This window comes from Schizosaccharomyces japonicus (genome assembly GCF_000149845.2).
Source record: "Schizosaccharomyces japonicus yFS275 unplaced genomic scaffold supercont5.1, whole genome shotgun sequence".
Lineage (NCBI taxonomy): Eukaryota > Fungi > Ascomycota > Schizosaccharomycetes > Schizosaccharomycetales > Schizosaccharomycetaceae > Schizosaccharomyces > Schizosaccharomyces japonicus.
The window spans coordinates 571,541-597,040 of record NW_011627860.1 but is presented as its reverse complement, the minus strand read 5'-3'; the positions used below and the strand labels follow the sequence as shown (position 1 = coordinate 597,040).

The following is a 25,500-nucleotide window of genomic DNA, read 5'->3' as shown; positions in this document are numbered from 1 at the left end:
CCATGGAATTACCGCGGATTTCCCGTCCAGTTGAGCGGTCGAAGAAAGAACCTGCCTGCACCAAGTCATTGTCAAAAGCGGTTTAAAATGACTGGAATTGTTCGTTTAACGAGACAGTTTGGTCGAGAAATTTATCTAATTGATATTCAAGGCGACTTGGAACGCTCGAAGGCTGAAATGAACATAGGAGACCTTACCATTGTCCAAGTATGACCATATCACAAGAACATGAAGAGATTTGACGAAGTCTTGATGCTAACAGAAAACGTCTGTTTAGTCAACTGAAAAGAGAGTAAAGTCCACTGCAAAGTTGATTGTTGGTAACCAATGCTTGGAGGGAACTGTTGAACCATTAAAACAGCCAATGGTAATTCTTAGCAAAACGAATAAACGACCTCGATTGGAAAGCGCTGAAACAAACCCAACCACTTATGTTTCTATGGTTTCAGTGATTAGAGAGAAAATAACGTTTCATTTACGACCTCAATTAATTCATCAATGAATAAGCTTATACATAATAGGGAGTTTCAGCTTGTCAACAATTTCTATGGCAAACCCTACTCTTCCACTTATAAAGACTACTTTCTCCATGGCAAAAAAAGATTTCCTTTTAAAAGCTACCTCACAAAAGACAGTCTATAATACAACTTACTACTTGCTCTGGTTGCCTTCTATTAATTACTACTAACTGAGCAGCGAGAGGGTCAAGTGCTAAGGGGACAAACACTTTTCAGATACTCCCCACCACAAAAAGTGCCACAACTCATAAAACCTTTGTTTCCTGTTTTTTCTGGTACACTTGTCTGTTATTTGCAAAATGCGTGAACTTAAACATCGTAAGTATTTTTCTGATTTTTTTTTGGAGCCTTTTCTTTTTATTTTTTATTTTTTTTGGTTTTAAATCGAAAAAACCAAAAAAAAAAAAAAGAAACAATCCAATTCGTCTCTATCGCACCGTTCTTTGTTGCTAACCAACTGTCAGATGAGAGAAAATTGTTAAAGAAAGTTGATTTTCTCAACTACAAGCATGATGATGGAAATCATCGTGACTTAATGGTAATGCGTCGTTACCATATCTCTAAGCGTGAGGAGTATCAAAAATACAACATCGTCTGTGGTAAATTGAGACAACTGGCACATAAGTTGTCCCTACTGAACCCTCAGGATCCCTTTCGTCTTAAGTATGAGGAACTTATTCTTGAGAAGCTCTTTGATATGGGAATTCTTGCCTCCAAATCTAAAATGTCTGATGTTGAAAACAAAGCAAATGTTTCTGCTATTTGCCGTAGACGTCTTCCTGTAGTCATGTGCAAGCTCCGGATGGCTCAGAACGTTTCAGGCGCTACAAAGCTTGTTGAACAAGGTCACGTTCGCGTGGGTCCCCATGTTGTCACGGATCCTGCGTATTTAGTTACACGAAACCTTGAGGATTTCATCACCTGGACTGACGACTCGAAAATCAAGCGTACAATCGCCAAGTACAACGACAAGGTATGTCTTCACGAACTACTATACGGAAACATTTTACTAACACTCTCTAGCTTGACGATTACGATCTTTTGTAAAAACATTGTATTGGTATATTAGGGTTCATTGAATAAAAATTATTCCAAGGTTTAGGTTTAACATTGTCCGGTGAACATTTGGGGGGATGGGGACTTTATGGCTCACCTCGAGAAACAGCTTTCACTAGTACCAAAAGAACCGGTTACTTCTATAGCATATTTTTGTTACGGAAATACATAGTCTAAACTTATCATTAAATAGTCAAGGAAAGAAACAAGCAATCGCGATCACTAGTTGTCGCAAAAGATAAAAATCACATAGCACAAAACATAACACTTTTTAGGCAAAACCGAAACCCTCCGAGCCTTCATTGATTGCTGTCAATAACATGGAGCGCAACTGTTCATAGCTCTCATATTCAGGCAGATCAAGTTGGTTAAAGCAGGTGTGTGACTGGGGCAAACGCTGCAAGGATCCGTAACTCTTATGAATGTTGAAGCGTTGGAAACCAGACATTCCCTCCAGTTCCTTAAAGCCATTCAGCGGAACTTTTGAAGTTCCTGTCGTAAATTGTAAAAGCTTCGCACGTTCCTCCTCGTCGAACGAACGCACAGCGCGCCAGAACCATTGAATCTGGGGAGACGACATTGTGTAATTGTGATACTCGGTATTGTTACGCCAGTCGTCGATGTCAATTTCAGGCAAGCCGGAAATTAAAAGTTCGAGTTCACGTTCATTGAAGATTTGAACAAGCTGGGGAGCAATTATATCATAAAAACCGTCACAAAGACTTTGCAGTTGATCCTTGACACTCTCCTTTAGCTTATAATTCACCATCAGGTTCACATATTGATGCTTGTTCTCCTCGGTGACTGGTATATTTCTTCCATTTTCAATAAGATCCACAATTGTCCGTTCTCCAAAAACGTCCTTCTCGACAGCAAACTCTTCAGTAATAATATCGCTGATGTTATTGCTTAACATCCAGACCAATGACTTGTAGTAATCCGGATCAAGCGACTCCATGTCCTTCAAAGACAATGGACATTTCAGAATCTGCTTGTACACTGCTCTGCTGAAATGACAATCTAAAAGACGGCCATCATATAAAGCCTTTCCGATAATCCGACCAGTAAACTTAAAGAACGAAAGATGGTCAGGATTAACAGCAGAGTCTCGGTTGGGATGGAATGTGGTTGAATCACCGACAACAGGAAGAAACAACGCATAATCAGGGTTAAACATTTGACGAGCAAGCACTTGCAGCCATTCACGAGTCACGCCTCCCGCATCAACACCTTCTTCATCACGGAACCGAATATTGAGTTTGGAATACTTAACCTCGTCAGCATTCTTAAAGTGCAACGCACGATAGGAATCTAAGAAAACCTGATCACGTCGCACAGTGATGTTGAGCGGTGGGTACTGTTCCTTGGGTGCACTCTCATGTAATTGCCGTTGGAAGAAGTTTCGTTTGTTCTCAAATTCCAAAACCTTAGGGTTCTTTACAAGTAAAGAGAACGAGCCGCTCATTAATGAAGGTGTAGTAAATACCATCATGTTAATAATTCGCTTGTGCTCCTCCGTAAATGTCAGGAACAACGTTTTCAATGGATCCATAAGCGACTTCACTGATTCGCGTATATCTTCAGGCAAATCAATGTACACGGGCCGACAAATAACCATGAGTGACTCGACTAACGGAAGCAAAACAGTTGACACATGTGTTACTGTTTCCTTTTCACGTAAAGCGGTCAAACACTCACTAAGTATGGACCAAAGTTTTTGTGAATTGAGCTTGGAATAAAACTCCAATAATTTGGCAATGTTGACATGATTGCTTTCTTGCTTCTTAGGGCGTCTTTCAAAAATGTAGTCAAGGGCTTTTAAGCAGCGCAATAATTTTGCTTGCGCTGAACTAGCGGGACAGAATGGAGAAAGACTACTTTGAAGTCCGTTCTCATCCTTTCCAGCAAGAACATTCTTCGTGAGACTTTGCAGATCCTCAACTAAAATAGTGATATAGCCTTGCGCGTATTGAAGGAGTTCATTACCGATTACGTCTTTTGCACGAGGAAGCGCACAGAGATTAAACATAACTGATAATGCATTTTGGAAGGTACGACTCGAGCAACTATCCGTTGTAATCAAACTTGCGGTAAGACGCAAATTATCATCTGAAATCAAAGGTGGTTGAAATCTCTTCGATTTCTTAGGTTTCACCTCAGCTTCCTTTTTATCCTGAGAAGATCCCTCAGCCTGGGGTTTATCCGTTTCTGTGGTCGCCGAAGCTTCCACAGCTGGCTTTTCGGCTATCTGTGCCTTGTACAAGGAAAGTAAAGGCTTTGTCAAAATAGCAAGAAGTTCGGAATAACTGTTCATAAGCATTGTACTGGCAAAATTCTTTTGTCTGCCAAGCAATCCCAGCAAAACGTTTATCGGAGCGGTTCTACCAACTCCACTTTCTCTGTTTCTTTTAGCCGATGCTTTTTTCGGCAACAAAGAAGTATAGTCTTGTAAGCTTAGGAAAAATGAAGGAAAGTGATCAGCCCAATTAGCCAAGTGAACCAAAAGGTCAACACACTGTTGCAGAAGTAAAGAGGGAGTGGAAACTCCAGCGACGACAGGCATGGTACATAATGCATCAACGGGCTTCTGGTTCTTTTTCAACTCCTTCACATGGGATAATCCAAGGGAGCGCAAAGTAAGCTCCTTGTATGATTTCTCAGCAGACTGGTCATTCACCGATGCTTCTTGCAGCAAATACAGAATCAGACCAACCAGCTCAGCACGATGTTGCTTGTTTTCACAAACATTAATTACAACATCGTAAAGCTGATTTTTGCTTGAATTTTGTGGTACAAAAAGTAACCTAATAAGAGAGAAAGGTCCAAAACGATCAAGTAAAGAAGGAACAGGTAACTTCTTTTCAGCAGCCGGCTTCTTCTTAGTAGTGCTAGCAGTTTCAACTTCCGGAATATCCATGGAGTCAGTCTCTTCCACGACGGGTTCATCAACATCTGCGGCGTTGTTGGCAGACATCTCCAATAATCTGTTTTGTACAGATTCCTGGAACAGCAAGTCTTCCCGTAACTCCAAGGGAAGAACTTGTAAGAAAGAGGGGTCTAGTTGTTCAGACGGGTCCGTAACAGAAGCCAAATACCGCTCTTGAATCCGTTGATAAACCACCTCCTCCCGCATTTCCTCGGGTAGGGCCTCCAAGAAAGTGACATCAATGCCCAATGGCGAAACGTCAATTTCTCGACCACCAACAGTAACCATTGCTGGTGGTCTTGCAGGAACTTGTGCTTCAGCTGGGGCACTGGTGACAGTGCGAGGAGGAGTTTCAGGTTGTCGCGACTCCTGTTGGTTTTGCGTCTCAACACTCGGAACGCTAACCTCGGGTTGACGTTTTATCTCAGCTTCCTTCGCACGTTCTGCCATCTCCTCCTTCTTCTCCGCCTCCATAGCAGCAGGAAGTAGTATATCCATTATTGAACCAAAGACACGAGAGGCAACACTGGCAGCCTTTCGTCCATAAAGCATAACAGACACACTGTTCCAGCGTTGTAAAGTAGAAAGAGGAAGAAAACCAGAAATAGCCCGCAAAGGATCATCTTGCTTCTTTGAATAAAGCGCGTGCCATGGCTGAGTAACTTCAGAATTACGGAATTCCTCGGATAAAAGATAAGCAATACGTTGGAAGAGGGTACCACTAGGTACATGATCCTGCAAAACAGTCCAGACATAACTGAACTTGTTATACTTCATTTGCGAGGTCCGCGAAAGCTCCAACAATAGTGGATGCCGCAAAAGCTCCTCGGACTCAGAAGTCAAAGAGAACATCTTTTTGTGTCCGGAATCGGATGGATTGATAATCATGACTCTTCTGGACGAAATTCCTGGCAATGGAATCAGGTCTTGCAAGATATTGCTGGCTTGTGCACTAAGGTTAATACTTGGATTTCCCTCAGTAGGCCAACTCCATCGGAACTCATCATCATCTGAAAACGAGTCTTCCGGATTATCCACAAAATCAATTTCAACAGGGCTTAAGTGTCCAACATCATGTCTCGTGTCATCCTCATCTTCCGAAGATTCAGTAAACACGTCCTCAAGGGCATCAAACGTCGTTTCTCCAACTTCAATGTCTTCGGCTTGGTGTTCATCTGAAAAATCTTCCACAAAGTCTGAAACATTATCATCATATTCTGAACCTTGACTTGAGACATCTTCATCAAGATCATCAGAATCAATGGAGATTAATTCATCAACAACTTCTCCATCCGAGTCAAACGACTCCACACTTTCTTCTCCTTCCGAGTCTTCATCCTCATTTATGAAGTCAATATTCATCTCCTCACCATCCTCATCAAACATTGTGTCATCAGCTTCATCCTCGCTAATTGCACTTCCGGCACTTCCTGAGGCTTCATCGTCGTACTCCATGTCATCATAAAGTTCTTCATCTTCAGAATCTTCGTAGCCATCTTCCTCATTTTGAGCAATGTCTCCCTGGAATATTCCCAATACAGAATTTCTGTACAAGTCAGGTGGTTCTTCACGATCCATGTCAGAACTATCTTCGGAAGACGAACTCTCAACTTCTTCGACAGCATGATCTGGTGCATTCGATGCATTCGAGTTAGCAACAAATAATTCCGGGTTTGTTTGACTCAAAACAACCGATTCTTTCGTCAACAGTTGCAGAGGTTTCAATATATGTCTGACAACTTTGCGCGAGGCAGGAAAATTAAGATCAATGTCCGTAACAACATTCGTTAGAATAGGAATGAAACCCAACTCCACCATAGATCTCAGATTTTGATCTTGCGACTGTCTCAATAAGAAATTCGTAGAGCGTTGTGAAAATGAATGAATATCAGCAAGTCTGTACGAAAGCTCAGTCAGCACTAACAATCTGCAATAATAAGATTCTTGAGTTTCATGCTGAGACATTGGAGTCTTAAGAGACTTGGCAATGTGACTAATTACTTCTTTCCGGACAACGTCAACACGACTCTTCTCTTGCTCAGATGTATACGAACATAAGAAAACTAATGACGAAATGGCCCAATTTGATACAGCGAACGCCTTTCGGACGGCAACGTCCTCAGTAAGATGGATACAACCAAATGGTAGAAGTTTTTCCAAGAAGTAAGCAAGCAAATACGAAGGATATCGTTTAGTGATACTTGAATCCCACGATTTTTCTGGTTTATAAGAAATAAAAAACTCCTTGCAAGAAGCATAACTTGATAAAAGTTCAGTAAGGCACTGCAACAGGAATGCATGATAAATATAAGGTCCACTCGTATGGGAATCAAACTTTTCCTCTGATTTCGTGTAATCGGAAGAACCCACACTTAATAACTCTTCAACAAGGAACTTCATAACCCATTCCGACGATTTGGAGGAATCAAGGGTGCTTTGAGGAAGTTCATCTTTCAAATCATCTTCGTTAAGACCAATGAAGTAATGAGATGCATACGGGCTGAAATTCGTCAAATGACAGTGATTCTTTATAACATTCAGAATTGCAGTCGGAGAACGCAAAACCATTTCCGAATTTGTACGAATGAACGAAAGAAGTTCGGTTTTCTTAGCACGGCTTTGGAGCTTAAAATACGTGCGAACATCGCTGTATATAATCTCTTCAATCATTTTCTCACATTCGAGTAAGTTACGAAGAATGCTAATGAATGGTGTGTGCAATGTCTCGTTACATTGAGCAGCAAATCTTCTCATTGTAGCGAAGAGCGCGAAAAGCCCATTTGCATTGACAAACTCCAGTGCGCCGTTTTCGTTCATAGTAAGAACACTCAATATACGAAAGACACAAACAGAAAGTCTTAAGTTGAGGGAAGGCAAATTAAGTAACTCGATAAGATAGGATGTCGTCAACTTAAGTTTCGGAAGTCCAATTTCCTCAAGCTTTTCTTTTAACCGAATTGGAATTTCAGGAGACTGAAATTCCAACTCAGTGGGTTTTCTCTGATTACACAAGATAGATTCGATAATGTAACAGAGAGGGACAAGCCATGGCATGCTGACATCCAATGTTTTGTCAGCTTCCTTTGTAGGCTTTAACAAACTTATAAAAAAGTCATAGTGTTGAACAAGTTGCTGTTTAATTTGGGAAGAGACTCGCTCATAATTAATGAACAACGAAAGCAGTTGTAAGAGGAGAGTCATCGAAAGCAAAGAGGCAGGTGACTGCTCGGAGTAAAGTTGCTGTATATCCTTAAACACAGTTGTTGTAATATGCTCCTGTTGAGTAGAGTTTAGTCCACAGCTTGCAAAGAGCAATTCCGTAAGTTCATGAGTAAGCGAGCCGTGCTTTTTACACACAGACACGACCATGTTGAGGAGATCTGTTCTCGCATCATCAAAGCTTTTTTGCAGCTCGGGCACCAACTGATTTACTGCAGCAATTTGTCTTTGAATTTGCGCACGTTCAGAAGCATCATCACTTTCATCAAATGTATACATAGCATCCTCAGTTTCTGCATTCACGTCCATGTCCTCCCAATCTACACTTGATTCCTCGGTTCTAGTTTCAACAGAATTTGAAGCATCACCCTGAAGCCGACGACCAGAAAAACGTTTCTTAATTATATCCTCCGAACGGAAACAGGAGCAAATAAGCGAAATAAAAGGCTGTAGAACAGAACGTGGATAAGATGGAAGATAGGAATCTCGGCAAACAGACAATACCTTTGGGAACACGATGGACTTAACCCGGACGACAAAGCCTGCCGAATCAAATGCACCAGCATTCTTCATAGCCCTGGGATGGCCGGACAAAGCGCCGGCTTGATTCGAGCTCGACACTGACTTATAATCGACAAGGGCAATTGATGTCTTAAGCAACGTAGCTATGCAACCAACTAACAAACCATTCAGTTCATACGAGGCATCAGGATTCTTCCGAAGCAGCTCAAACAAGCTAAGTAAGGAATCTGTCAATGTATTGATTCCACCGTTTTCAATCAAACCCTCACCAACAAAAATCTGCAAATCGGCCTTTGAATCATCCTCTTTGACAATGATGGACGCGTCTAAAGCGTTTGCGAGAAAATATTTAAGAAAATTAACTTCCGAAAGACTCGAAGTAATATCGTCTGTAGGTAAGGTAATAAAATCCTTAACTACAGAGGCTATACTAGCTCCAACCTGGTATGAAGCTTTCTTATGTGTATGGTCCAATGGTTTAAAACCGACCAAAACTCGAGACAAAGCAGACATCAACTTGCTTATTGATACGGCCATTTGTGAATAGATAGAACGCACGTTCTTGAAACGCACGAAATCCGAATCCTCTTCAAAGACCTTTTGTTTTTTCTCATATATGCCTCTTTTTTCTTTGTCCGAGAAAACAGCAACTAACGGAGCGCTACAGATAACATAGTCATTGGATACAGTAGAACATAACAACACATCTCCCAGTGTAGCTAATTTTTTCATACTTCCCAATGACCACAAAAGACCAGCAAACTTAGAAGGGCTCGTAAATAATTGAATCGTAGAGAGCGCGCCAGACTTGTGCGGCGCAGAACTTGAAGAAAGAAGTTCAGAGAATAAAGCTGTCATATTGTTTAAGATAGCAAGTTTAATAGTAGCTTGCAGTACTGATTCACTCATGGGTGAGTGACTCAGTAAGGCCTCATTCATTTCTGCAAGAAATTTAGAGTCCAAAATCAAGGAAAGCTCATCAATGCTTTTTGAAATGATTTCTAAAATTGGCCGGAAAGTTCCAATGGCATCCATAACTTTAAGATGATGCAAGAGAGCATAGCAGGCATTGAATATGGGTGATTCAAAGAAGCCAAAAGCCAAGGAAGGATGTGAGACCAAGTCTAAAAGTTCATTTAGAATTTTTTTCTCCATGAAGATCTTTCCATGTTTTTCATTCGCTACAACATTCTCCAAAAACGACATAAACGTTTCTATATGTATGAAGTGTGGAGGTTCGTTATTGCCAATGTAGTCAAAGGGTGAATATGCATCAAGAAACTTTTTCAAGTCATTGATACATACGCCCGTAAAGTTAATGATAGGTTCTTTCAAGGAAGGTTGATGACGCATCAGTTCATCGATATAATTTCCCAGCATAACAGTACTATCGCTAGAAACAAGTGACTTGCAATGGGGCAACGACGTGAAAATGCTGAAGAATTTCGGAAGTGGGTTCTTTTCCAAGAAAAGATTCATACCTTCAGTATTCAAGCAAATTGCTCCAAAGGCAAGTGGAATAGAGGTAATCGCTTCCGGTGAAGTGAATATCCGCCGGTTGGTAGCATCTAAAAAGGCGCCTGACAAACCGTTTTCTTGAATAATTCCGTAACAAGTTGGCTCATTGTGAATAAACGTAGACATGATATTCGTAGCAGATGCAAACAGAGTCGAACCAAACGATTCTGCGTGCTGAAACAGGTAAGTAAGAGAAGTGATTAAAGACGAGTCAATAAGATTTCTCAGTTCGACCACGGAGCCGCCCGATTGGATTAAATGGAGAATGAACTTTAGCATATTTTTTAAAAGAAAATAACGATCGTAAGGGATAGCATAATCCATAGTTTGACAGACTTGAGTGTTTCCCATTCCTTTCTCGACTAGATCGATGCAGGTTTTCAGCTCAACATCCAAGCGTTTAACCAGCATTTCCAAACCTTTCGACTCTGAGAAATCTGGGAGCGCCATGGTATAGCTGTCAATGAGGTGGTCCAAAAGGTTGATGGATCTGGCTACGACGTAGGAAACATGGGGAGTCGTTACGTCTAAGTGTGCGCCCAGCAAAGACGCCAATCCAGCGGAACAAGCCATATTCCCGCCTAGCGAAGACGTACAAAGAAACTGAAGAAAATCGTAAAAACTATCCACGAACTCTCGAGAATAGTTGGAATCCTGAGTTTGGATAGTTGTGGTAAAGTCTCTGACAAGATTCATTAACAAACCATAACTCACAGAAACATTTAAAGCGGCGAGAACACTGGGAACCATATTTTTTTTAAATAGAAAAGCCTTCAAACACTCAAAACAAACACCTTTGATGTCCTGTGACAAATTGACACTCTGAGGAATCAATGAAGCAAGGTGATTCATGATCTCAGGGTCAAAGAGAAGGAACCGAGACTGTACGACCTGATAATGTGCATACACGGCATTGGCGAGAGCAAGTAAGCCAGTCCGAACCATCTGTCGACGTGTTTCAAGCTTGGGGAAAGCCTTCCTCGAGATAATAGAAACAAGAAGCTCGTTCATGCAGGGCTTTGGCAAATGCTTTTCGGCAACAATTCCATGAATCAAGCTCTCTGTGGGTTCGGAGAGCACTCGCGAAGAGTCAATGCGAAAACCCACCATTCCATCCTTCCCCTTCTTCTCCTTTGTGGGCGAAGAAGTGCTCGCGTAGTAAGTAAAGTACAAACTAGACCAAGTGGAGGGGACCTTTTCGTCAAAAAGAAGAGTCATGTAATTCTGTGCGGTGCCAGTTTTTGTAGGCTCCTGCGGAAGTAGACTGAGGAAACGAAGCAAACGTTCTTGAGATATAGAGTACAGCTGCTTGGCTTTTCTGAACGTAGCTGCCTTTTGTACAATGTGAAGGAGCAGCTCAAGTGTGGCTTCGAGAACATCCAGGTTCGTGCTATTCAAAAGCTTATCCAGATGCGTGCTCGAACTATAGAGGGCACGATTAGCACAATGGCTCAATAAAAAGCTCGAGAACCGTAGGATGCTCAGGAGCAATTCTGCTGCTGCAGGGGAAAATGGAGTGGCCTGCACTTCTTCCAGCTTGTATTCGTTCGTAAGACACTCTAAGACTTTGTCGAACCGATTCAACACAGGGATCCATGAGTACAAGTCACCACGAGGGTAGGGCCAGCTTTCCTCGCGGAATCTTGTAAGACTATCTATTAAATGTTCTTCATCGCACGATTTCTCATCAGAAACAAACTTTATAAGCTCTTGGATTCTAGGAGGTGGTTGAGAGTACTGGTTTTTCGGCGGCGTTTTCGTAATTTTCATAATTCAAGCGCGAAAATCTTGTTTTATTGTAAAGACCTTTTCTTCTTCGTAAAACGAGGTTCTTTCTTCCAGAAAAAAAGAAAAAAGAAATCCCAGCAGTCGTGTACAGGGTAGCTCTTGAACTTTCCGTAAGAAAAGCTAACACAAGTAGTTCAACTGTGAAGAATTTGTGAAATGAAAAGTTGGTGGACAACTGGTAGAGGGTCAGCCTAGCCCTCGGCCATAGCCCACTGCCACTAAAACCACCAACATTGGGGGGAAGGAGGACAGGTGAGGAGGGTATGGAGGAGGTATAAGAAAGGTATGGGAAGGCACAAGAGTGAATAAAAGAAAGCAGGAAATTTGCAGTACAAATCTTGGCTTTTGAAGTCCAATGAATGTCAACAATGTTTTATCAAAAGAAATGAATTACTCTATTAATTTTGAGATAGGTTTGTACGTAACAACGCATGCAAGTTGTGCATGAAAGAAGCCGTTCGCACAAACAATCTCTTTTAAATGCTGCTGTGTTTTGTATATAGATACATATATATGTATTTTTTTTTGTTCGGTTTTTGGAAAATAGCAAAAACAAAAGTGTTCTTGTACGAGTCGTAGCTGTAAGAATCATAGAACGGGTATTGTTATATCGTGTAGAGAGTTTTTGTCTTGAAAGTCTAGGGTTTAGCTACCCTGCTGCTGTCTAAAAAGTTTGTCGAAGTGAGTTACGGTTCTCTGGACTCGACGGTGGCAGTTCGTGATGCACTCTCAGAGGGTGCAGAATCAGAGCCCGATGCAGCTGTTGGGTTGTTTGTCTTCCCCTCAGCCGCTGCCTTTCCCTCTGTTCCCATCCGCTTTTGTCGAAGAGCCTTCTGATACTTCAGGTGGGATTTGGGCTCGAGCCGCTCTTTAAACAAAGAGGCCCTCAGTTTGCGAATGGCTGAAGTGCTATGAAGAGTTGCGGCATTCAATAACCGTGTTGCTTGCATAAACTCGCCTCTAATTTCGAAAAGTCCTGCCTTGCTAACTGTGCGGCCAACCTAAAAGGTAAGTAAGGGAACGAAGAAGACGGAGAAGAGAGAAGTATGAGAGAGCAACGTACATTGTGTGTAATTTCAAAGGGATCTTCAATAGCTAGTACGTAGCGATCCTTGATCACTTGGTCGGCCGAACCAGTGTGCTCTTTGGCCAAGGTCCAATCCTTGTCGACCTTTTTTAACAGCCCACCTGGCTGACGAATAGAAATAACAGACTCCCGGTAATTGAATTCGTGTGCGAAAAAACCATAGAATCCCGCCAGCAATTGTGGTAACGATTCTGTATTCCGCCGCGCAACCGTAGTACCACGAACAAATCCAACATTAAAGCCTGTTCATTTTTTGGCTGTTAGTATAAAGAAGAGCAAAAAAAAAATAAAATAAAATAAAACGCAACATGTGTTGAAACATACCCTCAACGTATAAGTCCTGCTTGTGAGGAGAGTCCTGCAAATTTGGCAACACTGCTGGGCGGACTACATGGATGAGATAGAACAGCACCATCAACACATAGCCGTAACTCGACAGGGTGCCGTAGTATGGCGAGTTGATGCGCTTTTGCTTGGCCCAATACTTTACAAGGATGGCTAACTGTTTGCACCGGGGATCAATCAACGAGTACTGATGCAGGAGAGAGGTGTTGTATATAGCCAACTGGTTATTGAATCCGATGTCGCACTGAAAACCGTAGTAGTAGCGATTTTTCGTGTCAGACAAGAGCTTGATGATGGGAATTCGCGCCTTGCGAAGATACTTTCCCTCGAAACCGAGCGCGGTAAACCGTTCGAAACACTCAGAGGCAAATTCTTCCATCTCCTCGCCAATGTCGGGTAGTAGGATACAAGCATCAATGTCGGAATTTTTGAGTGCGAGGCCAGACTGGATGCTGCCAAAAGCGACGATGTCGGCCTCTGGTCGAACACTGTGAACAACGTGCTTCAGCAAGTTCATGATCGCATCTTTTTCCCGCAGTTCGTCGTCAGACACGCGGACATCATCGTACGTGCTGAGAAGGAAGCAAGTTACAGGGTCTAATTCGCGTTCAGCGGCAGCAGCAGCAGCAGCAGCAGCCTGGTTCCTCTTCTGAAGAGCAAGATTGACAAATTGGCGCTCAATCTCTTCCACCGTATGGACACCCGGGATAAAGTGTCCGTTTCCGTTTCCAGACATTGAAAATAAAAAACAAAAAGTAAAACTAGGAAAAGATAAAAGACGAAAAAGGAAAAACCAAAAAAATAAAAAAAATAAAAAATAAACAAAAGAATGAAAGACACCACGTCTTGTGTGTTTTGCCGAATGGAGAGAAAGACCAAATGTTGAGAGCCAAATGAGAGCAGTAAGAAAATAATAAAATGCCGCAAAAACGTGAACCAAAAAGTACCAAAACCTACGACGAGAAAGAAGGAAAGTGTGTCTGTATCTATTTATGAAGAAACTGTGTCGATAAAGCTTTGGTAAAGCAAGTTCATAAACGACAACGGTACACAGTCAAGAGCCAAAAAACCACGGCCACAGAGAAGCAAGGAGAACGTAGTTTGATAAGTGAAGAAAAGCTGGCGGAGGTGTTTTAATCCATTCTGTTGTTTCCGCTAGTTGTTGACAAGGTGCAACGTAGTGAGAACTGGTGTAGGCGAGGGAGGAGGGGAGGAACAGGTGGAGGAGGAGGAGGAAACGGGAGAGGCAGGAATGGAAGGAGGGTGAGGATGGAGCCGGTTGACGAAGAAGCTCATGAATTGGATATGTTAATGAGACCCCAGCCGTGAATTCTGCACTTTCATCGACGAGATGTTTGCTCCAGAGCAGAACTCTCGTTACCAGTTATCCCTACGGAAGAAAGAACGACTGCACTAGAAAGCCAGACGAGAAAACCACCTCAAGAACAAACTCTATACGCTACCTAGAGAGAAACCAACCTCGCACTGCTTATCGCTCACACTGTCTATCACTCACACCGTTCATCACCCCCACTCATTTTTGTCAAAAGACATTCATTACTTTCTATAGATCCGTAACAGCATTAAGACGTTTAGAACTTGGCGGCAGCAGCCTTGATGTAGTCAGCGGCCTTGGCACCAGCGTAGATGGCCTTGTCACCGAGAGCCTCCTCGATACGGAGAAGCTCGTTGTACTTGGCCAAACGCTCGGAACGGCAGGGAGCACCAGACTTGAGTTGACCGGCGTTGATACCGACAGTCAAGTGAGCAATGAAGGTGTCGGCGGTCTCACCGGAACGGTGAGAAACCATAACACCCCAACCGGCCTCGTAAGACATGCGGACGGCGTTCAAGGACTCGGTGATGGTACCGATTTGGTTGACCTTGAGAAGAAGGGCGTTGGCGCACTTCTTGTCAATGGCCTTGGAAAGACGCTTGACGTTGGTGACAGTCAAGTCATCACCGACAATTTGGAAGTCGGAAGAGGCTTGGAGATGAGTCCAGGCATCCCAGTCATCTTGCTCGAAGGGGTCCTCGATGGAGACAATGGGGTACTTCTTGGCGAGGTCGGCGTAGATCTTGCCGAGTTGCTCGAAGGAGAGCTTGTTAGCGGGGTTGGGGTTCTTGACCTTGATGTCAACGTCGTACTTGCCGTCCTTGTAGAACTCGGAGGAAGCAACATCAAGACCAATCTTGATCTTGCCCTCGTAACCGGCGGTCTTGATGGCCTCGTTGATGAGGTCAAGAGCCTCCTCGGCCTCCTCGGGAGTTGCAAGTCAGCACCAGACTTGAGTTGACCGGCGTTGATACCGACAGTCAAGTGAGCAATGAAGGTGTCGGCGGTCTCACCGGAACGGTGAGAAACCATAACACCCCAACCGGCCTCGTAAGACATGCGGACGGCGTTCAAGGACTCGGTGATGGTACCGATTTGGTTGACCTTGAGAAGAAGGGCGTTGGCGCACTTCTTGTCAATGGCCTTGGAAAGACGCTTGACGTTGGTGACAGTCAAGTCATCACCGACAATTTGGAAGTCGGAAGAGGCTTGGAGATGAGTCCAGGCATCCCAGTCATCTTGCTCGAAGGGGTCCTCGATGGAGACAATGGGGTACTTCTTGGCGAGGTCGGCGTAGATCTTGCCGAGTTGCTCGAAGGAGAGCTTGTTAGCGGGGTTGGGGTTCTTGACCTTGATGTCAACGTCGTACTTGCCGTCCTTGTAGAACTCGGAGGAAGCAACATCAAGACCAATCTTGATCTTGCCCTCGTAACCGGCGGTCTTGATGGCCTCGTTGATGAGGTCAAGAGCCTCCTCGGGAGTTTGCAAGTCGGGAGCAATACCACCCTCGTCACCGACGTTGGAGGCGGAAGAGCCATAGCGTTGCTTGGCGATCTTCTTCAAGATTTGGTAGGTCTCGGAACCATAGCGCATGGCCTCAGAGAAGGTAGGGGCACCAGTGGGGAGAATCATGAACTCTTGGAAAGCGAGCTCACCACCAGCGTGGGAACCACCGTTCAAAACGTTGAAGGAGGGAACGGGGAGAACGAAGGGTTGCTTGGTACCGAAGATCTCAGCAATGTATTGGTAGAGAGGGATCTTCTTCTGAGCAGCAGCAGCAACAGCGGCAGCCATGGAGACACCCAAGATGGCGTTGGCACCCAACTTGGACTTGTTCTCAGTACCGTCGAGGTCAATCAAGAACTTGTCGAAAGCAGCTTGGTTGGTGACGTCGAGGTTAGCCTTAACGACAGCGGGAGCAATGATCTCGTTGACGTTGGCAACGGCCTTCAAAACACCCTTGCCACCCCACTTGGTCTTGTCACCATCACGGAGCTCAAGAGCCTCCCAGATACCAGTGGAGGCACCGGAGGGGACGATGGCACGGTGGACACCGGTCTCAGTGGTCAAGTCAACCTCGACAGTGGGGTTACCACGAGAGTCGTAGATTTGACGAGCTTGAACCTTTTGAATTGCCATTGTTGTTGTTGAAGAGATGTTGTTGTGAATAGGAAATGTGTTCCTTGATGGTTATACAGCGGCGGACAGTGGAGTATTTATACCTTTTTCGGACAATTCGGAAGCGGGCGGGGATCTTTCGGAATGTCGCAGAATCATGTGAAAGCTCGGCGAAACTCGGGTCGGAGAAATTCGTCTAGGTTGAGTCTAAAGACAGTCAAGTCGCCAAGGCTGCCGCAGCCGATGTGGCTCCACGAATGGCGGTAAATGCACTTTCTAGGACCTTCTACAGAACGTGATGCCAAGGATGCACGGTGGGACGAACGTGAGTGGGCGGGCGGACGAGAGCCGGGGATTAAGGTTGGTGTTAGCGACGCACGTGTCGTCGCAGTGTCGTGCACGTGTCGCACGTGGCCGCGCCTAATTTCGCCGATTGCCCAGCTTACTTGCTTCCTTGCCTTGCATCCGCTCGCTACTCTGCACGCGTACACGCCAACTAATTAAAATGCGTCATAATTACATATCAGAGCTTACACAAAAAAGCACGTCGCACGTGTTTGGCCGCGCACGTGAAAGGCTAATCCAGGCGAAGAAGAGCAACAGACAAGACAGGAAAAGCGCCGCCTGCGAGTGCAATTGGCAGCCTCCACAAGTCTTTCTAGCGCTCACGAGTGTTTCGCCGTGGAATGCCCAGGCGAGCGTAAAACATTGCTTCGCGGGCTCGAATACATTCGTTCCATGTCTTTTCAAACGAGCACGACTGCCAGACACCGCGTAGAATTTGGTGCAGGAAGGCGACGAAGCCGCAGACGCTGCGAAGGCGGCCTACACAGTAGTTGCAGGCGCAGTAGGGTGTGCCTTCGGGTCGCGAGCGGAACTCAAAGCTACGCGGCGGGACAGACCGGTCGTCGCCGCACAGAGTGCACGGCAAGTGTGCCTGAGAATGGCTCGGGGAAAGCGGATTGACGATGAGGGACGCTTCAATGATAGCAGACATGATGGACCGTCGCGCGAGCCACGAGAGGCCCGGTGCAGCGTCCAGACGCAGGGTCGGCTCAATGTCTTCTACCAAGCAACGCTTGAAAAATAAAAAGTCGCGCAGGTTACGCGAGGTCTGTGCGTTGGAGGCAGCGACTGCAGCTGCTGAGGGTGACAGTCCGTCGGCGCCATGTGCCGACGACGAGATGTTGTGATGAGTTTGCAGGGGAGTGAAGGGCCGAGGGATTCCTTTTCCATTAACGGGTGTGGATGTTGTTGAATTAGGGGTGGGAGAAGGTGTTGAGGAAAATGTAGTCGTACCGCGAGCAGCAGAGGATGCTGCTACTGCGGCAGCTGCAGCTGCCGCAGTACCACTAGACCCTGTAGTGACGGAACGTCGCACATAGGCAGGACGAGAAACTTTGGAATGAAACTTGTAGAGGTGCAAGAATTCTTGGTAAGGTGGAAGTGAAGCAAGGGAGGCGGATGGTGACGCGGAGGGAGTGTGAGTGGATGTGTGCGAATGAGCGATGGAAGACGTGGAAGACACGCGCGAGAGCGGTTCTGTGCCGGCGGCGGGTTTCTTCAGCGGGGTAACATTGACGAATACGTCGGAAAGGTTCGTTGCACCGCCTGTACCGCCGTAGCTTCTTCGACGTCGCGCCCCAGCAGCATCTGAAGAATCGTCATCGTCTGCTGGAGCCGCAACCGTCTCCGATACCAGCTGCTCGTTGTCGTGTGCATCCTCAAACTGTTCAGACTCGTTCGTGCCGTCATTCTCAACGCTTCCACTGTCGCCAGCACCGCCGCTGTCGCCGCCGCCGCCGCCGTCCTCCTCCTCCTCGTTATCGCCTGTGTTTGTCGTATCCTCGGACGGTGCGTCGGACATGCTTTGCAGAACGTACTTGAGCTCGACGAGCTGTTTTTGTGAAGTGTTGAACAGGCCGTCCAAGTCGTTCAGTTGCCGCTCGAGCTGGCTTGCCCGGTGCTGTGCGTTGTAACACTCTCGTCTTGCGTCTGAAACCATTTTGTTGGCCTCCTCAAATACCGATCCGGTCAAGTCCTCCAGCTCACTGGCCATGCGTTCCTTCGCCTGTTCAGCCTCTCGTTGTCTTTGCAGCGCTTCCTCGTACTGTTGTTGAAGTTGTGGCAGCAGATTCAATCGTTTCAGCTTCTCAGACCATTCTTCTCTGTCCGACGTGATTTTGCTCAATTGTTCCTTCAGGCGCTGGTTCTCTTCCAAAACAACGGCATATTTGTCGTCAAGAGCTGCATGCTTCTCAACTGCCTCAATAAGTTTCCTCGACAAGGCTTCTTCTGACGTCGACATTGTTGTTTTTTCTTTGCATTTGTGTCTATACCTGCTCCCTTAAATCACAGATGACTTTCGTTCGTTTTCGTTCCTTCACGAATAAAAAGCCCAGTCAAGAATGACGCAGAGAACTTAGACAGCTGTATCAAATGAAGAACTTTCGGTTCTCAAAGATTTGACGAAAAAGACGTAACAATTGGTACCAGTAGGGGTCGAACGCCAAACCGCATGGTTCTGGTGTGTGGAAGAAGATCGGTGGGCCTAGGAAGGTCTGGTATAGTGAGCCCGAAGGAGCTCGTGCGCGGTGTTTATAGTGTCAGGCGAGAGGAGGCTGAAGACGACGATAGTGGGGTCGCATGCTCTAAATCGCAGGAGTGGAGGAGTCGCGGTGTAGTGCCATGCAGCTCGTTAGAGAGCGTCCAGCCTCGCTACCGCTCGCTGCAACTCACCACATAAAAAGCCATAGACGATTTACTCAACGGCAGTAGTAGCAGCAGCAAAACAGCAATGGATGAGGAATTAGAGGCGATCCGTCGCGCACGTATTGAGCAGCTGAAGCAGCAACAGCAGCGCCAGGCACCCTCCAGCGGTGCGTCTGGAAACGGAGAAGTGTAAGGGAAAACAGCGAATTGCTTCTGCAAGTTCCGTAGAAAGAAGAGACGACGAGTGGAAAAAACAAGTCGGAAAAAATTCGAAACTTGAATATGAAACTGACATTCTCGGTAGGAGCGCGGCTCAGCAGGAGGAGATGAGACACAACATGGTGCGTAAACTCAGTCTGGTCTTGTACAGTGTACGGCTGCTAACGAACGCAGCTTTCTCAGATCTTGGAACACAGTGCCCGTGACCGCTTGTCTCGCATCGCCCTGGTTCGTAGTGACCGTGCCAAAGGTACGTACGACACTGACAGCAATGCTTAGAGGCGTGCGTACGACGATGCATATCGCATTTGCAAGACCGTACACATTCTCAGCTTCCCTCCAACTTGCACACACACGCACACACACGCACATTCGAATACTAACAGATGCCAGCGATTGAGGAGCTGCTTCTTCGAATGGCAAAAACTGGACAGATTCGTCATAAAATTACCGAGTCTGAGCTGATTGACTTGCTGGAACAAATCTCGGGCCAAGAGACGAAGAAAAAGGAAACAAAGATTGTGGTATGAAGAAGCACTGTGCATAATTCTTGTTGGTCTGTCATTAAGGTGTCTGCTAACGCTCTGCAGGTCAATCGACGCAAGTTTGATGACGACGAGGACGACTGGGACTTGTAGAGACAGTAATCAAGAATATTGATAAATTGGGCTTGTCAGCAGAACGACTGATGAACAACTAGGTTGGTAAATCGTTCGAATTACAGATATTATCGGACAGACAGTAGTTAAAGAAGAAGCTCATGCATTATAGATTACCACAGTCTGCTTGAAACTTGCGTCCGCATGGCTCGGTGCAGCAGATATGAAGAACGAGAGACGATAATGCGGCATGCACTAAGACACGACGAGAACTCTTGAGCGTAGTAAGCTGGACGCGAAAAAAAGATAGTTCATGGGAAGTAGTAAGAGGGATGTTGGTTGGTAGTAGTTGTGTCGTGTTGTTATAGATAGACCTTGCATGATGGAGCATAAACCTTCACCAAAAATGTCAACGTTTCGTCCCCAGGTCTGCAAGGATGGTTATGTTCGTATGGGAAGGGGTGGGTGAAAACGATGGTTAGGCGGAAATAAGGGAGCGGGAAGGGATGACAGGCAGCATTGAGTAAGGTGAAACAGCTCTTGCATGCTCCAATGAAACGGTACCACAGAGCAGATCTGCTCGAGAAACCGATCCACAGGGGAGTCTGCAAAGACTGCTGCAATGCCGTCGGGTTGTAAAGTGGACTGGGAAGGTCATGTCACAAGGAAATCTCGCAGAATGAAGCCTACATAAGCGTGCAAGAGGAGCCCTTGGCATCGTCTGCCGCATCCTTGACGCCTCTGGGTTGAGCCGCCAAAGCAACTCGGGCAGCTGCGATACGTTAGTAATCAGAAGAGAACGCGCATCCAATCTACGAACCTTCAGTAAATGCTTCATTGACACCACGATTAAGCTTGGCACTGCATTCTAAGAGCGTTAGCAGGGGAAGAGAAAGGAAACGGGCGGCGAAAGGCAATGAGAGAGAGAGAGAGAGAGAAAAGAGGATGAGATGGTACAGGATGAAAACCCTACAAACGCACCTGTCTCCGTTTGTCCTCTGTCTGACTACGTCAACAGCAGACTGTTCTGCTGCTGCTGCTGCTGCTACCATTGCTTCCGCCTTCGCTCCAGCTTACCCAAATAACGAACAGCGTTGATCTTCTTCGCAACAGCAAGACCCTCCTCGTAGTCAATAATCTTGCTACGATTGACCTGGTCGTCGTCGGCACCACGAAGATCACACTTGAGAGCAACAAGAACGAGCTTGACGCCTTCACAGTTGTTTGCAACCTCAGGAACCCACTTCGACTGCACGTTCTCCAGAGAATCACGCGAATCCACAGCAAAACAAATCATAATAACATGTGTATCGGAGTAGGATAGCGAACGCAGCTGGTCGTACTCTTCCTGACCAGCCGTATCCCACAACGAGAGCTCGATACTGTTACCGTCCACAAAGATGTCATGTATGTAATTTTCAAAGCTGTAAAAAGTCAGCAAATTCATCCTCTACAACGCTAACACTGTACTAACATTGTCGGTTCGTATACTTGAGGAAAGTAACCCTTGGTGAAAACGTTCAAAAGCGATGTCTTTCCTGCAGCACCTAATTGTTCCGTTAGAACCAGCTCAACGACGTCTGAACAAAGTCTCCCGTCTCATACCGTCACCGAGAATTACAATCTTGCGGTAAATTGGCTTCTTTTTTGTTCCAAAACAGCCAGACATTTTTGCAGTGGAGTGAACTGGTAGAATGGTCGGCCGGGCTGTTGCTCTCCTTAACCTTGCTAAGTACATGACGACAGACAAGCGAAAGAGGTGTAAGCGAGTTACGCGAAAGACGCGAGGAGCGATTAAGCGAGTGGTGTGGCGTCGCCGGAGACAGGTGAGTGAGAGGGTGGTGCGACAGCCTAGTAGCGCTGAGAGCGGGGGTGACCTGGTGGAGGGCGAGCGAGAAGCAAGGGAACGAGCAGGATAGCCAAAGGGGATTAGCAGGACGGGGAATCGGGAATTGAGGGTTATCACATTCCTTAAAGTTTGAATTGAGCTGCTTGTGTGGTTGCAATAATTATTTTATTTTTTGTGCTTTTTTTTAGATTTTTTTACGTATTTTTTGGAATTTATTTTGATTTTTACTGAGATGGAATTATTCCCTCAATTTATTTTTGGACCGAATTTTCCCTCGCTAGTTTTGTCATTTTTTGTAGGACTGTTGTACTGTTCAGTAACATCTGTTTTCAATAAAAGAAGAATTGGCGTCCAATGACCCCAAATCCAGTTTATCCGGCACCGGACGCTCATTTTTTGTCTAGTTTGCCTATACATGTGTTCGTTACATACTTCACGACTCTTCGCTGCCTGCTCGTTGCGACGATAATACTTATGACCGGCGCGCAATGGCACGCGACTGGATGTGACTTTTGATACGCCTGTCCTTGCGTCAAAGAAGCAACAGCTCCAAAGCTTACTTTGTGCCATTACATTCACAAGTCGGCGAGGCGCAATCATACGTAGTATGTGTCTTTCAGATTGTTGTTGCTCCTGCAAGCATTCACATGCCTTTCAAAGCATGCAATCGACGTTCAGTAACGCGATAAAACAATGACTAGACATATGAACCAAGCACTGATAATGTTTCCTCCCACAGCTTAGGGCGCCAGCTTGTTCCCAGAGCCGGCAATTGAGTCTGCAGCTGCGTCTGCCACTCTCAGATGTCGTAACAAACGCACAACGAAGAGTTTCCACTCGTTAGCTAGGTTTTGAAATTTCGCAAAGAATTGCTCGAGCAAAATTCTCGCGTGGAAATCGTAGAACCAGTGCTCGCTCTGATCAGCACGTTGCTTGCTCAATAGTTCTTGGCTGTAGTCACGGAGAAACGTGAAGATGCTCTGACGAGCAGCCGTGCAAAATTTCTGGCAATTGTCTGCTTCTCGATCAACACACTCGACAGACATGCTCGTTTTGGTCTCTGAAAGCATAGAGATAAGGCTTCCGAGCTTATTTAGCTGTGGCCTAAGGAATTCATATACGGCGTCCACACGTTCCTTTCCTGTTTTTCCTCGGCACAGTTCATCTGTTTTGTCGTGGGCTATGGCAGGTGACTCGGTGAAGTATTTCCACTCACCTTTCAGCAGTTGGTTTGCATATTCATCCCAACATATAATCAACTCCTCCTTCTTAGACCGTGTCATACCAAAGTTCCTGACTGTATGTTCGTTGCGAAAACGCCAATTGAAGAAACAAAAGAAAACTCGTAGCCAAGAATTTCATTTACGCGTCGACGCGTCGACGCGTAAATTAAGGTTTTGGTGGCCGACGCCTATGACGTAGCACTTCCCTCCAGGGCTGGCTCGGCGATACTCGGAAAAGCCGAGGACTTTTTTCTGACTACACCAAAAAAACGCACGCTCCCCTGAACCTGCCCTCCACCAAACACTCAACCCAACAGTTAGCGGTCTGTTCTAGTCCAATTTTACCCCCCTTCTCAGCTCATTTTTTAGCCATGCCTGCTCTTCTCCAAACCAATTTGCCCGCTCCCTTCCGTAAAATCGCGTCCGGAAAGGTTCGCGATATTTACGAGTGCCAGGAGGATTTATCTACGCTCTACTTCGTCGCTACTGACCGTATCAGCGCGTTCGATGTGATTATGGAGAACGGTATTCCCGACAAGGGCAAGATTTTGACGAAAATTTCCGAGTTCTGGTTCAACGTTTTGAAGCCCCATACCGCTACTCACTTGGTCACCTCGGAATGGGATAAGATGCCCGCTGTCGCTGCTCCCTTTGCCGACCAGCTGAAGGATCGCACGATGTTGGTTCGTCGTTACAAGGTTCTGCCTATCGAGGCTATCGTCCGCGGCTACATTACCGGTAGTGCTTGGAGCGAGTACAAGAAGTCAGGCACTGTTCATGGAATGCCTATGCCTGAAGGCATGCAAGAAAGCCAAGCATTCCCCGAGCCTCTGTTCACCCCCAGCACCAAGGCTGCTGAGGGTCACGATGAGAACATTCACCCCGACCAAGTGAAGGACATTATTGGTGCCGATCTTGCTGCTAAGGTTGCCGAGCTTTCCGTGAAGCTGTACAAGGTTGCCCGCGACACTGCGAAGGAGAAGGGTATCATTATCGCCGACACAAAGTTCGAGTTTGGTGTGGACGAGCAGAACAATGTCATCCTTGTTGATGAGGTTCTCACACCCGATTCTTCTCGTTTCTGGCTTGCGGCAGACTATGCTGTTGGAAAGCCCCAGGAAAGCTTCGACAAGCAATACTTGCGCAATTGGCTGATTGCAGAGAACGTCAGAGGCAAGCCCGGTGTTAAATTGCCCGAGAACATTGTATCGAGCACTCGTCAAAAGTATATTGAAGCTTACGAGATGATTTGTGGCAAGAAGTGGGTTGCCTAAGCAAGCCTCGTCATCTTTCGTTTGTAATTGCCTTTCCGCACCTTTATCTTTTGGAAAACATTTTTTTGATTAGACAGAATACGTCTTATTCCCAAACAATCCCATCTCTAGTTACCAGTGATGAGAGGGGAGACCAGTGTTTGTACGGGTGGGTGTAGATAGTGGAGTGTCGGTAATGCAGGTAATGTAATGCTTTATTACTGTCAGTGTAGTGCGTATGTATTAACCAAGTTAAAGACAGCTCAGCTCTTTCACTTCCTGTTCATTAGGAACCCTTCCTTGGGAGTAGGTCGTGTCGTCCATCATTTAAAATAAGCTTATCTTAGATAACCTTAACTTGAAGAATGCGAAGAAGCGAAAAACAGCTGTTTCCTCGTCAAATGGGCTTGCGTTGGTTAACAAATTGGCGTCGTTGTACTTATACTAAGTAGGCTTATTTGTATTTCTAATTTTATCCGTTCTTTATTAATAGAATCTTTGTTTACAGCGTCGCTTCTTTGCAGCAATTTTGAATTGAACGCAGTTGCTCACACAGCCAATGATTTATCTTAACAAAAAAAAAAGTAGCAAGACAAATCTACCGAAATTTAGTCCAAAAGTTAATGAAACAGGCAGCTCATTTCATGAATTAAACCCCTTAATAATCTTCCCAAATTAGAAGTCGACAAGGCAGTTACGCGTGGCGCAATGGCAGCGCATCTCATTCCTAAGCGGTTCAGTAGCTACTCAGGAACTTCATGAGAAGGTTGCGGGTTCGAGTCCCGTCGCGTAAGACTCTTTTTGCTTCTATTTGTTTTTTCCTTGTTCTAGATTATTTGTTTGTTTGTGAATGCACTCGAAAATCGACCTTGCTTTTATTTCGTAACATATTTTCTCGAAACTGCACCTAGCTACTACCTTCCAACACCTCCTCTCTCATAAACTGTCTGCAAGATGTTTATTTTACGAGCTTCTACGACCCTGGCCAACCCGACTGTTTTTCGATACTCATTTATTCAACGATTTTCTAAAACTACATATCAGCAGACTCCGCCAGTCCATAGAATTTATCTACGAAAGGGAACAGCTCAAGCCCTCAAGCAGAAGGAAAAAAAAGCAAACCTGCCATCAAAGAACGCTGTTCATCAATGTAGTGCTTGTCAAGCAAAAGTAACTAGCACTAGCATTGTGTGCGATCGATGCCAAACTCTT

General features: G+C 45.4%; 10 protein-coding genes and 1 non-coding gene across 11 annotated transcripts; 5 read left to right on the top strand and 6 right to left on the bottom strand.

Annotated features, from left to right (window-relative positions):
- Nucleotides 1-87: 87 nt before the first annotated feature.
- Nucleotides 88-502, top strand: SJAG_02373 (DNA replication factor C complex subunit Ctf8; the record flags this gene model as incomplete). The annotated part of the gene is made up of 2 exons (XM_002173543.1): nt 88-207; nt 278-502. 2 exons carry the CDS (start codon nt 88-90, stop codon nt 500-502), a joined length of 345 nt encoding a protein of 114 aa, XP_002173579.1.
- Nucleotides 503-649: 147 nt separating this feature from the next.
- SJAG_02372 (U3 snoRNP-associated protein Imp3) lies at nt 650-1,667 on the top strand. Its single transcript, XM_002173542.2, has 3 exons — nt 650-836; nt 983-1,491; nt 1,542-1,667. The coding sequence occupies exons 1-3, from the start codon at nt 818-820 to the stop codon at nt 1,563-1,565; spliced, it is 552 nt and encodes a 183-aa protein (XP_002173578.1). The 5' UTR covers nt 650-817; the 3' UTR covers nt 1,566-1,667.
- Nucleotides 1,537-11,805, bottom strand: SJAG_02371 (HECT domain-containing protein). Its single transcript, XM_002173541.2, has one exon. The coding sequence runs from the start codon at nt 11,527-11,529 to the stop codon at nt 1,846-1,848; it is 9,684 nt and encodes a 3,227-aa protein (XP_002173577.1). The 5' UTR covers nt 11,530-11,805; the 3' UTR covers nt 1,537-1,845.
- A 67-nt stretch (nt 11,806-11,872) lies between these two features.
- SJAG_02370 (poly(A) polymerase Cid1) lies at nt 11,873-14,155 on the bottom strand. The gene is made up of 3 exons (XM_002173540.2): nt 12,959-14,155; nt 12,611-12,876; nt 11,873-12,548 (listed from the first exon to the last, which is right to left on the bottom strand). The coding sequence occupies exons 1-3, from the start codon at nt 13,713-13,715 to the stop codon at nt 12,234-12,236; spliced, it is 1,338 nt and encodes a 445-aa protein (XP_002173576.1). The 5' UTR covers nt 13,716-14,155; the 3' UTR covers nt 11,873-12,233.
- A 416-nt stretch (nt 14,156-14,571) lies between these two features.
- SJAG_02369 (hypothetical protein) lies at nt 14,572-16,454 on the bottom strand (the record flags this gene model as incomplete). Its single annotated transcript, XM_002173539.2, has 2 exons — nt 14,572-15,240; nt 15,294-16,454. 2 exons carry the CDS (start codon nt 16,452-16,454, stop codon nt 14,572-14,574), a joined length of 1,830 nt encoding a protein of 609 aa, XP_002173575.2.
- Nucleotides 16,455-16,913: 459 nt separating this feature from the next.
- On the bottom strand, nt 16,914-18,741 carry SJAG_02368 (guanyl-nucleotide exchange factor Sec2; the record flags this gene model as incomplete). Its single annotated transcript, XM_002173538.2, has 1 exon — nt 16,914-18,741. One exon carries the CDS (start codon nt 18,739-18,741, stop codon nt 17,092-17,094), a length of 1,650 nt encoding a protein of 549 aa, XP_002173574.1. The 3' UTR covers nt 16,914-17,091.
- A 427-nt stretch (nt 18,742-19,168) lies between these two features.
- Nucleotides 19,169-20,301, top strand: SJAG_02367 (DNA-binding TFAR19-like protein). Its single transcript, XM_002173537.2, has 5 exons — nt 19,169-19,334; nt 19,450-19,486; nt 19,539-19,614; nt 19,758-19,888; nt 19,955-20,301. The coding sequence occupies exons 1-5, from the start codon at nt 19,231-19,233 to the stop codon at nt 20,000-20,002; spliced, it is 396 nt and encodes a 131-aa protein (XP_002173573.1). The 5' UTR covers nt 19,169-19,230; the 3' UTR covers nt 20,003-20,301.
- Nucleotides 20,302-20,649: 348 nt separating this feature from the next.
- SJAG_02366 (rho family GTPase Rho3) lies at nt 20,650-21,635 on the bottom strand (the record flags this gene model as incomplete). Its single annotated transcript, XM_002173536.2, has 5 exons — nt 21,569-21,635; nt 21,438-21,510; nt 21,041-21,387; nt 20,784-20,831; nt 20,650-20,735 (listed from the first exon to the last, which is right to left on the bottom strand). Exons 1-5 carry the CDS (start codon nt 21,630-21,632, stop codon nt 20,650-20,652), a joined length of 618 nt encoding a protein of 205 aa, XP_002173572.1. The 5' UTR covers nt 21,633-21,635.
- A 240-nt stretch (nt 21,636-21,875) lies between these two features.
- SJAG_02365 (hypothetical protein) lies at nt 21,876-23,254 on the bottom strand. The gene has a single exon (XM_002173535.2). The coding sequence runs from the start codon at nt 23,093-23,095 to the stop codon at nt 22,553-22,555; it is 543 nt and encodes a 180-aa protein (XP_002173571.1). The 5' UTR covers nt 23,096-23,254; the 3' UTR covers nt 21,876-22,552.
- A 51-nt stretch (nt 23,255-23,305) lies between these two features.
- On the top strand, nt 23,306-24,474 carry SJAG_02364 (phosphoribosylamidoimidazolesuccinocarboxamide synthase). The gene has a single exon (XM_002173534.2). The coding sequence runs from the start codon at nt 23,407-23,409 to the stop codon at nt 24,307-24,309; it is 903 nt and encodes a 300-aa protein (XP_002173570.1). The 5' UTR covers nt 23,306-23,406; the 3' UTR covers nt 24,310-24,474.
- A 508-nt stretch (nt 24,475-24,982) lies between these two features.
- SJAG_16018 lies at nt 24,983-25,082 on the top strand. The gene has a single exon. It is a non-coding gene; the product is annotated as a tRNA-Arg (tRNA).
- Nucleotides 25,083-25,500: the final 418 nt, after the last annotated feature.

Excerpts from the sequence above, each read along its gene's own strand:
- SJAG_02370 (XM_002173540.2), bottom strand. The coding sequence starts at position 13,715 with ATGTCTGGAAACGGAAACGGACACTTTATCCCGGGTGTCCATACGGTG. Across the intron at positions 12,877-12,958 it reads GCAGGACTTATACGTTGAGG|GCTTTAATGTTGGATTTGTT; the intron begins GTATGTTTCAAC and ends AAAAATGAACAG. Across the intron at positions 12,549-12,610 it reads CCTTTGAAATTACACACAAT|GTTGGCCGCACAGTTAGCAA; the intron begins GTACGTTGCTCT and ends CTTACCTTTTAG.
- SJAG_02372 (XM_002173542.2), top strand. Across the intron at positions 1,492-1,541 it reads TCGCCAAGTACAACGACAAG|CTTGACGATTACGATCTTTT; the intron begins GTATGTCTTCAC and ends AACACTCTCTAG.
- SJAG_02365 (XM_002173535.2), bottom strand. The coding sequence starts at position 23,095 with ATGACACGGTCTAAGAAGGAGGAGTTGATTATATGTTGGGATGAATAT.
- SJAG_02371 (XM_002173541.2), bottom strand. The coding sequence starts at position 11,529 with ATGAAAATTACGAAAACGCCGCCGAAAAACCAGTACTCTCAACCACCT.
- SJAG_02367 (XM_002173537.2), top strand. The coding sequence starts at position 19,231 with ATGGATGAGGAATTAGAGGCGATCCGTCGCGCACGTATTGAGCAGCTG. Across the intron at positions 19,335-19,449 it reads GCGTCTGGAAACGGAGAAGT|GAGCGCGGCTCAGCAGGAGG; the intron begins GTAAGGGAAAAC and ends CATTCTCGGTAG. Across the intron at positions 19,615-19,757 it reads TCGTAGTGACCGTGCCAAAG|CGATTGAGGAGCTGCTTCTT; the intron begins GTACGTACGACA and ends AACAGATGCCAG.
- SJAG_02364 (XM_002173534.2), top strand. The coding sequence starts at position 23,407 with ATGCCTGCTCTTCTCCAAACCAATTTGCCCGCTCCCTTCCGTAAAATC.